At 37.7% G+C, this 12,807-nt stretch overlaps 1 protein-coding gene across 14 annotated transcripts in view; it reads left to right on the forward strand.

Annotated features, from left to right (window-relative positions):
- The window catches only part of KIAA1217 (KIAA1217 ortholog), a 333,490-nt gene that overhangs the window by 260,449 nt on the left and 60,234 nt on the right, over positions 1-12,807 (forward strand). For all 14 annotated transcript variants that reach the window (XR_010082495.1, XM_063413849.1, XM_063413878.1 and 11 more), the window contains one exon: positions 887-980. Coding sequence is in view for 13 of the 14 variants with exons in the window: in XM_063413849.1 (XP_063269919.1) it covers positions 887-980 (94 nt within the window). In the remaining variant the exon portion in view is untranslated. The remainder of the gene's footprint in view (positions 1-886; positions 981-12,807) is intronic.

Raw genomic sequence — 12,807 nt, forward strand, 5'->3', positions numbered from 1 at the left:
TTCTCTAGAGATCACTAGAGGGAAATGAAAGGAATCGCAGCTTTGAAAGGATGTAAGTGAGCATAGATTGGAGGCTTTGCTACTGATTAAATGTGAACCAGAAATCAGCAGAGCTCAGGGCAAGTGTCAAAGCCATAAAATTATTGGAAGGTAGGTTTTGAAACAAAATAAACAGTTGTCATCTCTTGCCTAAATGTAGTAGTTAACAAATTAACTAATCAAAGACAAAGTGTAGAGTCTGACTAAAACAAAATTGTTCTTGTAGGGCTTTTCATCTAAACTATTTCTGTGTAAGCTTTCATCAAAACTTTTGCTAATTTGTTTCTCTAATACTTTTTCCCTTTAAAAACTGTCTTTATTATAGATAAAGTTTAGAGGAAGAATTTATCTACTACTGAATTTTTAGCTTTTGTATATTTTTTTGAGCTTTGTGAACAAGCTGATAATTAAAATTTCCTCAAGAATAATTACAGTTAGAGAGACTGCTTTTCGTTTGATATTCTTGCTTCTTAGAATAGCAAAAATTTATGTGGGCTGAGTGCACAATAAAACATGTAAATATTAACTAAATCCTTTTTAAGTGCTGTGTAAATGTTGAAGTTCTATTGTCTTCAAAGTGTTTTCACTCTACGGCAGGATCTTGAAAGAAACTTAACACTATCTAATTTTTATGGGTGTGGAGTTCAAGTGAAAGAATGATACTTCCCATGGGAAAGAGAATCAAAGTAGGCTTTTGTTTGTTTGTGTGTGTCTTAGTTATGGCATTTACATTTTTCTTATGGATCGACTGCAGACTTACTGTGTTTGTCTGTTACCTGAAACTTTCAGGCAACAAAGTAAATAAAACTGCTTTCATCTGTTGTCATTGCTGATTCTTTAATTCCAGAAATATTCAAGACCGATCTTTCCTTAAAGTTTACAACAAAGACCCTGCACATGCATTTAATCACACTTCCAGAGCTGTAAATGGAGATATAAGGGTAAGTACTAATGCTGCATTTATACTATTTTTTTACTCCAGCTTTTCTGCTAAATGTTTAAACTCTGAAATGTAATATGTACATAGCAACTCAGAAAATCAGGGGTATACATATGGCACATATACAGAAAATAAAATAAATAATGCTTGTTGAATTGTGTTTTAACTGCTTTTCTTTTTCCAGTTATTTGCCCTGGGCATTAACTGTTTTTTTGATCTTCGTTAAATGCAGCAAAGCATGTGAAACAAAACTCAGCCTTTAATTATGTATTTTGTGACACAGACAGTACTCAGAGTTTTTACAGCTTCCTATTCTGTGTTTCCAAGCCCTTTAGTGTGAAGTATGGCATAGTGTTAGTACACTCCAGCAAGCTTTCAGCAGGGATTGGTTTCCAGTGTCTGAGCAGCTGTACCTTACTTCAAGTCTACTGAAACTTTTTGTAAATTATGGTTTTAAATAGGAAGTTCTGATAAATACCCATTGGGGTGTAAATAGTTTTGTCTTTTCCTAAAATTTTCTACCTGCACTTTAAAAGGATGAGTATATTTGTATATTCAGGTGAACATTTTGTATTAGGACACTGCAGAGAATGCATGTGAAACATTTGATTTCTCGCTCTCACTGTGTCTGTGTTGGTCTTTGCTGCACTGTTACCTCCCACCTTGGTGCCAAGAGGGCAGGAGATGCAGCTGTGGGGCGCCTCTTCCACCACGTTTCCTGCAGCTGCTGTTGCAGTGGAGGCTGGTGGTGGTGCTGAGATTACACAACCTCATCTCCTCCCCACCCCTCCTAGGTCTGTCCACAGCAGAGGTGCAACCAAATTAACTCCGTGGGGCCAGAAGAGAATGGCACTACTGCCCTACCTGCTCTGTGGCTTTCATGTGCATTCCAAAGCTGATTCAACTGTGCAGAAAATTTCCTGTGAAGTGATTTCCTTAGCTGTGCATTTGCTACTTGGCTTCATTATCAATTCTGAGCATATCTCACTGCTTTATTACTAATATTTTGTGTAAGTACTTCTTGTATTTCAACAGTTTAAGGCCACAATATTTTAGAAAGATTGAAGTAGTTTATTTACAGGCACTATTCTCAACCACCTCTCATTTATGCACTTCAGTTATGAAATGGTCCTTTGGATAGGTCAGAAATCTAATTACTTGATTTTTCACACTGCTGCACACACAACGTAAGAAAGGAAATGGATGTGCTTCAAAGGGAAGATGTGATAGTTTTTTGTGTATTCTGTAACATCCTGAAATTCTTTAGTTCTAGTTATATTCCTGTGGCAGTAACTGGATGTATTCAATACATCTGATTCATATTCAAAGGCATGACATACTGTCACTGTGCGTTTTGACATTAATGCTTGTAACTGTGGCTTGATAAAGTTGTGTTACACTGTTCTTGTTCCGTGTACACTGGATGCTGAAGGTATATACTATGGCTTTATTTGTGTGTTCTAGGCCTGTTTGAAGGAACTGTTGTAGTTAACTATATATATTTGAAAATAAAAATTACTTCTTTTGCCCTCTTCCAGGCATTTGCTACCTAGCAGAGTTGTTTTGAACACAGGCGCTGCCTCTGTGCAAAAACTGCAATTATTTTAATTGCTTATTTTAAAATCCTGTGTTGTACAACAGATATGTGCACTCAACATCTCCTGATTATATCTGAGTTAGCACCGTTTGTCTATAACTAAAAAACAATGGTGACACAGTGATGACCTTTGCAGAGGTGATGTTTTCATGGCAGAATATTGTGGTTTACTTTACAGAAATGCAAAGATGCCATTTTGAAATTCTGTGCATCCAGCAAAAGAGCTATTTTCTCATCTGGGTTTTGCTTTACATTGGCAGATTTCTTGTCTTTCTGGTCTGAGAGGTGAAGTCAGATTCAGGATGTTCATAGGGGCTTTGTGGAGAAAGATGCAAAAAGTCTTCCCTTTGATCTATGTGAACTTCTGCATTTCAAAGTTATGAGCATGGAAACAAGTGATTTCTTGAGCTCAGAAATACTGAAGCCTGTTTTTCTAAGGATGTGTGTCTTTTGGTTGGGTTCTTCCTTATACAGCAACACTCAGGTCCTAACTGAGGCTTTTCACAAAGTATTAACACTCTCCAGTGTTCATCCTCTGCAGTCTAAAAGCTGGAGCCCACACTGCAACTGTTCCTATCTTTGGCAGAAGTACAGTAGGATCTTCCATCAAATCACTAATTTGGCAAAATTTGTAGGCATATAGTAGTCTTATGGTTTCTACTCACTGGTTAAATCTGGTTGAAATTTGCCTGGGGATTTACAGGTTATTAGTTCAGCAGAGAAAATACACCAATAACCAGATGGATATTTATTCTTCTTTCCTTAGCAAACCAGAGTAAAGGAGGGAGAAATTTAAGGGTTCTAAGTGAAAAACATGTACATTTTATGTACTGCTATTGCAGAGTACCCATAAGATTGTAGAAAAACCTTTACTTCTTCTCTCTCCTTTTATGTTTGCATGTCTTTGCATTAGGCAAATTGATGTTCATCAATTTCATACCATATATGAGTTCTAAATTCACTACAGTGAGAAAGAGGGAGTGTGTACTTGGCATCATGTTTAACTGTTTTAAAATACCTACAGACAAGCAGCTGATTGTCAGACCATTCAAAAACAGTATCTAGAATATTATGAAGCAGTCATTGTGAGTATATTTTTCCATGGTGATACTCTGAGTGTGTATCTCCTGTCATCTATGAGTTAAAGCTTTATTTTCTTGATGATAGGGAAAGTTTTGCCTTTCATATTTTTTTACTGTTTGTCTTCTTGTCCCTTTGGAATGTTTATCCCTGGGTTTGATGATGTTCAGGCTTCTATTTGTGTACTTTATAATAATTTCCATGTAACTGGCCCAAAACAATCTAAGAAAATGGTGTTAGCTGCCAGCTTGAACACCTGTTTTAACTACCAAACAGATGTGAGACCTGTATAAGAATTGGCAGTAACACTTGAAGCATTAATTATTACCCATAAGGACAAGAAGACTCAAAATGTCCAAGAAGAATGTGGGATCTGTAACTTTCAGGTCTTTCACTGAACTGTTCAGCTTTCATGTCCGTTAATTCTAATTTTCCTGCGTTTCTTTGTTTCATGCTTTTTTCTGAGTGGGTTGTGCTTGAAAAAAGGGAGTTGGCTGAGGGTGCAAGCAAGCTCTAATGGGAAGTTTTTCTTGAAATCCTTCTGAGTGCCTCACTTGCTCTACTGGCATTGGCCCTTTCCATCTCAAAGAGCATGGTCTGTTTGACAGGTGTGCCGTGTTGAATGCTGCTAAGCAAGAAGTAGCCACATAGTGCTGTCTCACTGAATATTTGTGCTTGTGCTTTTCCTTTTTTTTTTTATTTTTCCTTTCCCAAAATGTAGTCTGTAAATCTGCAACAGCTGTTTTTTTTTAAAAAATATTATCTTCACATTGCTGCCTTTCATTCATTTTTTCCTTCACCTGAGCTGGTATCATTTATCAGCGCTTTCTAGCTCTCTGTGCAACAATACTTTCTTCTGACAAAATGCTGTCTTATGAACAAATGTTTAGTTGGTCTGTTTTTTCCCCCAGCATTGTTCTGAATTCCAGTGTAAATGCATGTACACAGCCATGCTGCTCTGTGCCCTTAGACTTGCCATTTGTGATGTGCTCAGGTTGGAAGGGGAAGGGCCAGGCTGGCACTCAGTCAGCCATGGTGCATGCACTGGATGCCAGGACATGGCTGGAAGGAGCTGGCAGTGGGGGTCTATATGCTGCTGAGAGAATTGACACAGCTCCTGTCATCCTGAGCTGCTGGGCTGAAGTGATTCCCCCACTGAATGTGCACAGCATATTTTCTACCCTCATTCTCTACACCCTCCTTTTCTGGAGTGGCTAAAGACTAAATAAACTTAAATTAGAATCTCCTCCTTCTGTTATAGAAACTAGTCTGTGTTTCTAGTGGCACAGCTGGGTACTAATGTGGTTTGTTTTGAACTTCACCTACCAGCTGATTTTGAGAACTGGGAGGAGAACTGAAAACTTCATAAAAAACTAGTGCCTATTTTGCTTGGCATTCTTTTTCTTCCCATCCACCTGCCCTAAAGTCTGTGGGGTACACTTTATTTTGAAGTGTCCTAGACCTACCATGGTTTTACTTAATTCTCTGACTTGCTTAAGATCTCTGCTGGGTGAGGTCAGAATATCCAAAGAGTGTTTGTTGTGGCTGTTGTTGTATTGAGGTGTGCTTTGAGGTGTTTTGGATTATTTTTTTTCCAACTGTTTCTCCAAGAAAGAGCAATTAGGGCAAGTTGAGTCAGAGGTGAGTTGGGGCAATGCAGCATACCTGGAAACTCTACATCTTGTGGGGGTTAGAGTAGCAAAAAGATGATAATGTTCCTGACAGCAGTGGGGGTTTTGGCTAGCAGGGTGAGAGGAGAGAAGTTAAAATGAGTTGTATGGGCAAATGAGACAGGCATTTGGTAAGGTGGGTTAACTTGTGCTAAATAGCTTTTATTATTGAAATTGCACACCACCGAGTTTTCATTTTTCCCCTGAAAGTGACTGGTTAGCAGGCTGCAAACATTTTAACTCTGCAGAGCTAGATGCAATCTGTGAACTTAAAAATACCCTACAAGCACTAGAAACCCTCAAACAACTGCCCAAGAATTTAAGACTTCCAGGGAGGCTGAAATTCAGTGCTGCTTTGCAGAAAAGATAGAGAAATAATAAAATCAGAATAATTATTCTGTGTTCTTAAGGTACCTGTAAACATACGTTCAGTTTCTTTAACTTTTCATTGGGTAGCTTATGATCTTAACATAAATAAACATAAAGGTTACAAATGCTGCTACAGTTATATCTTTACAGTGCATACTACAGCTGAAAAAAAAAAGAAGAGCTGTTTGCATTACATAGAGGAATTTGGAACAATAGTATTTATTGGAAAATAATTCAAGCAATAAATTGGGTGAATGCATTTTAGTGCTAGGATGCCTACAGGACAGCATTTATACAAGTTGCCATGTGTTTACCTTACTGATCCTATTACTATAAAACTTTGTTTCCTTTTTGGAAGAAAGAAAAAAAAACAAAAGGAAAAGGCAATTGCTAATACCTCTATTATCTGATAGAGACCTTCCAAATGATACAAATCTCATCTCTCCTGCTGTTTGGCTGTCTGCTTTTTCTAGTGCTCTTTTTGTCATTGAGAGGTTATGACAACATAAGCCATATTGTATTTATAAACATCACGTGTTTCCTTGATATGACTGGCGGTGTCTGCCAAACAGAACACATGGAAGAAACATTTCTCATTAGCTCAGCATTGGTTTTGGTTATGCTGATTTCCGGGACAGGAAAAATGCCTTCCTTACTCAGATTTAACTTTCATACAGTGGAAAGAAAGCCTCTGAGTGTCCATGAAATCTCTTGAGCAGAGACATTGCAGCTCTTTTAGGCCACATACTTGGTCTGACGAAAAGAGAAAAAGCAGTTTATTTTAAAGAGCAGATGTAATGGCGCGTATTGCTGAAACTAATTCTGAATTAAAATACCTGCCAAAGTCATCTAGAAACAGAACTCACCAAGAGATGTAAGGTAAGATGATGCTTATAAATAATGAAGGATATATAATTCCTTTTTTCTTTTCTTTTACTTTCCAAACTAAAATATATTCTCAGATTAACTGGGAATTTCAGTCAGAACAATGAAAACTGTTTCTTCTTCCTTCAGCTGTGTGAGAGGATAAATATTTAATTGCTCTTTACATCACCAACCTCTGCTCTTAGATTTTATGTCTGTTTTACATATTGAACACGAACATTTATTTTCCAACTTGCTGTTACAAATCTTGCTGAGATCTGAACAAAATTTATAAAAGAAGTCTCTGATGTCCTGGATTTTATTTTTACTGATATGGATTTTACTACTTTTGCTTTGAGTGTATTTTCAGTAGTTACTAATTATTTATGCAACTACAGACCTGCAGATACTGAGAAGTACCTGCATCAAATCAGTCCGTGATGAAAGACTGTAAATGTACCTGTTCTCTTTCATTCATGTGTCCTTTGATATACAGTACCTACTGCTGTGCAAAGCCTAAGTTAGTGAGAAAAAGGATAGAACTATAAGAAAAAAATTACAGTTTTTATTAAGCTACACATATAACAGTATATTAATCTCAAATGTTTTCTAGCCCAAAGCTGTTTTGTTTAAAGATACAGATCCTATGTAACAGTTGGATGGATTCAGCGCTGTGGCTTTTTTAATATGATGGCTTTATGCTTTGGTGTATTTTATTTATTTCACAAATATTAGGAATAGTATTGTGTTTAGGGAATATATGTATGCATAAGGAATATAACCTTGTAGATACTACCACAATACCAGCATTCTAAAAGACACTTTTTAGGGTTTCTTTACTTTCCAAATAATGAGGGTGGATTTTAAGTTTATGTGAAACTGCTGTTGAAAGAAAGTGTAATGTTCTTGACGTGAAACCGCTCAAGGAACACGAGCTTGCTGCACCCATGGGATAACCCAGCTGGTCTGAGAGGAGTGTCATATGGTAGATATCACAAACCAGTTACCTGGAAACTTACAGAGAATGGAGTTTTTAGGGTGAGGTTCTTTATTTCCCACTAACAGGCCTGTATTCAAACTGATCTGCCTTTCTTGTTGAGGTTTGCTTAGAGCTTACCCTGCAGCTGATGAAGTTACCCACAGACAACATATTATCTCTTTTGGATAAAGGTCTTTCCATCCCTTCATTAAAACTAGAAATTTTCTCTCTCATACATCTGAGGTTCTCAGGCAAAGATTTTGCTGCCTTCAGTGAGAGCTTGCCCTGAGTGAAAACATAAGGATTGGATCTGAGTCCATTTTTTATTGTCTACTAGTTTCTGGTTTTATTCTTACTCCACCTCTTTTTACATAATGTTTCCTTGTGCCAATTCTTTAGAAGTTTTTCTCTTCCCCCCACCCTTCCTTGCTTTTAGTAGAACAGTTTGCACTAATTTGACTGCCTACTTGAAATTCCTAAATAGTTGACAGAGTCAGATGTTGCCAGAGCTCCCTGAACACATTGATAGATTATAAAAATGCTCATGGCTGTGACCTCATTACAAGGAGGAGAGGTGTTTCTTTACCTCCTTTGTAAACCAGGTCGCTTATCTGAATTGCAGGAGTCACGCATTTCAAAGTCCAGTCAAGTTTTATGACTTCCAAGTAGCTTTCCAAACGAGCTGTTACTAGACTGGGGGTTAAAACTCACTTTTTGAAGGTGGGCATTTTGCTACCATGGTTCCCAAAGCCAGCTGAAGCTAGCAACAATATTTCTTCTTCTTCAAAAAAGCCATTCTTCTTGTCATGCAGGACCTTAGCTTTTCCAATAAGTTCTTCACAGATCTAAAATGTGTTAGTTCATGATTGTGTCCCAGATTCTCTGCTTTCCACTGAGTCTTCACTTGAGCATATTATTAGTCATTAGCCTTATGCATAATAAAGAGGATTAGTTCTGTCCCTATCTTCCTTTTAACAAAGAGGAGTAAACCATTACCTGGTGTTTAAGAGAACAGTTTTACATCTGAGAATCTTGATTTTTCTCCATGTTGGATTGTACTTCTTCTCATAAAGGCTCTGGAAAACTAATCAGTCTTCTGAAAATATGAGCAGTAAAAATATCTTTCCTTGGATACAGGTTAAGATCTGGGGTTAAAAAAAGCCTCAGCTGGCAAAAGCAAGACAGTTGCAAATATCAGCACGCAATAGGACTCCATGAGAAATGATGTGATGAAGAAATTATTTTTTGTTTGAATATATGTCTTTCTTACATCATTGCAAATTTGAACTCCATGTGACTAAGTGAAAAGACTGAAAGGGTGTGTTGGGTAAAGGGCTAGTCCCTGTATCACTTAGTATTTACTATAGATAGCTTGACCTTTGGGTAAACGAGATTGTTTACTCCATGCTGACCAATTCGGATATTTTTGGGATAGAAGGAAGTAAAAGGAAAAGAAAATGTAGGATTCAAACAGTGTAGGAAGAAGTTTGTGATCTAAGACTCTCAGTTCCTGCACTGATAGCACTTCTGTCATTTCAAAAGACACAACTGCAAATGCTGTTCGACCTTATGGCTGTGAGCTGTGGTGTGGTTTGGACACCTGCATTGCAAAATCCAGTTGAATGTAAGATTTTTCATTACCATTTCTCCTGCCAATTGTGCTGACTCCAAAACTCAGCACAGCAACTTATTTTTTCTGATTTTCTATGTCCTTATATTGGAAGAAATAGGTGTAAATATGCTGTTTATGTCTTTTGACTATCAGCGCTTTTATAATATTTCTATATTATTTACATTCTAACCCATTTGGTATATCATATATACAGATTGTATTTTGACTCAGTTGTTTGGTAATGTAAAATGAGACCAAGGGTTACAGTTTCTTTATGTTCATTTAACTATATCAACTTGTTCAGTTTTAGTTGTCTTCAGTGCAGTGAGAAGAGATACAAATATGGAACAAAAATAAGAGCTGAGTTAGTACAGGAAGTCAGAAAGCCATGCATTTATTTTGATTTATGAGTGCAGTTACTAAAAGTATTTTTCTTTTAAATAGCAGAAATCTGATATACAGCATATTTAAACCAAATAAAAATGCTGATCTGTACCAGAACTGTACATCTTTGAAACTATTCCTTTTTTGGAAAAAGAAGGGATGACCCCATCAGTTCTGTGGTGCCCTAAAAAATGCTGAAATTGAGATTGGTCTGAAGGGTTTGGCTCCCTGTATTGGTAGTGGTTGTCTATGTTGTGTACAAGATGTCCTTTATCTCTTCAAAGAGAATGGAAAGGGAGGAGATGTTTTCTGCATTTTCATGAATTAAATGACTCTGCTTGTTCGCAGAAAATTTTACCATAAAAAGCATCACTGGAAGATCAGAAGAAAGGAGCAGTTGGTTTGAAAGCAAAGGCAACAATTGGTTTGAATGCAGACTAGTTGTGAGGGTTGTCATAACGTTAACTTTAGAAAAATAGATCAGTAACAGCTTTTATACATTCAATCCAAACAATCTGAATAGCTTATGGAATGGGTGGGCCATGCTATAGTGATGAGATAAATGTGGATATTGGCAAACCAATCACGCAATTATGTAAATCCGACCTTTTTAGGATTGAAATGTGTTATGTTTTAGTGTGTTTATATTTCTGTCATTTGTGATAACACCCTGAAAAATCTTGGCTGAAATGCCAAGCGGTTTCTTAGTGCACTCACCATCCTGTCTGCATAGTACACGAAGGAAGCATAGGAAAATAAAGCATGAGAAATTAATTAACTTCTCTCTGCTTAATTGGATAATCTAAACATTTTTTTTTAACTCTCACATTTCATTTGTTCATAGGAAATTAAATACATAAATAGGCAGAAATGAGTGCCTGTTAACTGATCAGGGTGTTTGTCCTGCCAGTCAGGAGTAAAGCAATGCAGACTGGTAGCAGGGACATAGCTCAAATGATGAAATGCTGCTAGGGAAATAAACTTCCACACAGACACACTGTGATTTCAGACAGGCCAATGGAAAATGTGCTGCATCTCATCCACCTTTTTTCTCACTTTGCTTAAATCCTAAAGTATGGCTAGACTGGAAGCTCTCATGGGATGGCTCTGGGTCAGGCCTTATGCTCCATTCCCTTCCAAGCAGGGTTCAGCCAATGTGTTGTCAAGGTTTTCTCATTGACAGTTAACCTGTGACAGCAGGTTCAGTACAGGTACAACCAGGCTAGTCCAAGTACAGAGCCCATTCCTCAAGCTATATTTAAGGTGTGGCATGTTGTACCCTCATCATTCTATGGGAAGAAGAGTGATACTGCTTTCCTCTAATTTTTTGTTTGCTTCTTGTTTTACACCTGAAAAAAAGGTGACCTCAGTTTAGTAATGGGAAGGGCCATTGAACATTACGATGGCCAAAGAGCTCTTGATGTGTAGGTGTTCTTGGGTCATAAGTCGGTGTGGTCAGGGCATTGATAACACGATGCAACTGATAAGGGAAAAAGTTTCTGAGAAGTAAGGGCTGCGTGCACATGTGCATGTAGATATACATGACACATCACTTGTCAGAGCTTGGTGATGGTTTGATCAAAGCAGAACTTGTGTTGTCCCTCACTAACAGCCAGACATGTAGAGAGGGCAGCAGCCAGCTCAGTGCTATCTCTCAGCACACGGTCCCACGGCCGGGGGCATCTCAGAGGTGCTGCATTAAGGCCCCACTTGTAGAGAGCTGTTATTTCTTGTACTGTCTAAGGGAGATGAAGCTGTTTGGAACCTTAACTACATTTTCAGTGGTAATGGCTGAACTAAGTGCTGGGTTTCAAAAGCCATTTGTAGCTTCAAAGTGCATCTCAAATGTCTTTGTTTTGAATATGAGAGTGGATACCAAAGGCAGGTGATGGTCTTATCTTCTCTGCCCATGTCCTCAAGCATTTGTGAGTCACTCCAGCTGGCAGTTACCTGAAGTGCTCTGCTCACTTCTTTCCTAAAAACCACCCTCATGTTCTGACCACATCTGCCAAAAAACCCACAAAGCCTCAGAATATTAAACAAAATGAAATAAGTTTGTTGGATGTTCTCTTTCCTTTATTGCTCTCTCCCTTTCCCTACCATGCCTACTATGCTAGGGTACAGCATTGTAATAACAAGAACTAATACAAAATCTTCTAGCATTGAAGAAAATTTGCATTAGTTCATGTTTTTCCACTTACTCTTGTTTTTCTTTCTTTCATTGAATTTTCTGTTGACATTTCCTTCCTATGCTACAGTCTCTTTAACTCCTCTTTTTCTCATCAATTCCCATCTTCCCAGCTTAAGTCTCTTATTTTTGTTTCCTTTTTTATTTATCATCCCTTTCTTGTTTCCCTGTTAATTTTTCAGCACTCCATCTCCAATATTACTCTCTTTTGTCTTTCACAAACTCCTATTTACTATCCTTCACACTGTCTCATTCCCTTTTTGTTTTGTCTTTTTTCCTTTCTTCTGTAGTTCTACACTAAGAATTCCTTATTACCTTTCCACATAATACTTCTTTACCTCCTGTTTCTCTTCCCTGTTTCGGGGACTCACAGAGTCATTTAAGTTGGAAAAGATCTTTAAGGTCATCAGTACAAGTCATGAGTTAAGTGTTAGTAAAATGTCTGCAACATATGGCTTCCTTCTTTTTATTAATATTTCTGCATTACCTATGAACTGAAAAGGGAACATTTCATGCCACAAACTCAGTTCTCTGCATTTAAAAAGTTAGAAAGTTTAGGCATAAATAAGTATGCTAATGGTAGGACAGAGGAAGAAGAAAATAATGTCCTTCCGTATTGCTCTGCTGAGAAATAAATAGTGTTTATTGCCAGCTTCAGGAGAGAGATGCTTAATACTTAGTTCAATAAAACAGGAACCACAGGTCAAGTTGGATTCTCCAAGGCAGATCACAGCAATGTCCATTGCATGGACCAGCAAGCAACAGATGGAATGAAGACATCATTCCCCTTTGTAGTTACAGCTCTCTTATAAGGAAGGGAAAAAAAAAGGAAAAAAGTGGGATGAGAAACAAAACAGAAAGTGAGCTAAATGAAAAGACATGGGCAGGCTCACTAGAAAGAACTTTTTTTTTAAAAATCTAATCCTTATAAGATCAGTGTAGAAATTGCCACCCACTGCAGTCAGTGGTGAGAAGTTGGGAATGCAGAAGGGCAGCTTGTCCCACCCAGCTCCAGGGGAATGAGCTGGCTCTGGAGGATATCTGGCTGACTTTCTTTTAATGAAACATTAGGTGAGACAAATCCT

The sequence above is a fragment of the Prinia subflava genome, chromosome 1 (genome assembly GCF_021018805.1).
Source record: "Prinia subflava isolate CZ2003 ecotype Zambia chromosome 1, Cam_Psub_1.2, whole genome shotgun sequence".
Classification (NCBI taxonomy): Eukaryota; Metazoa; Chordata; class Aves; order Passeriformes; family Cisticolidae; genus Prinia; species Prinia subflava.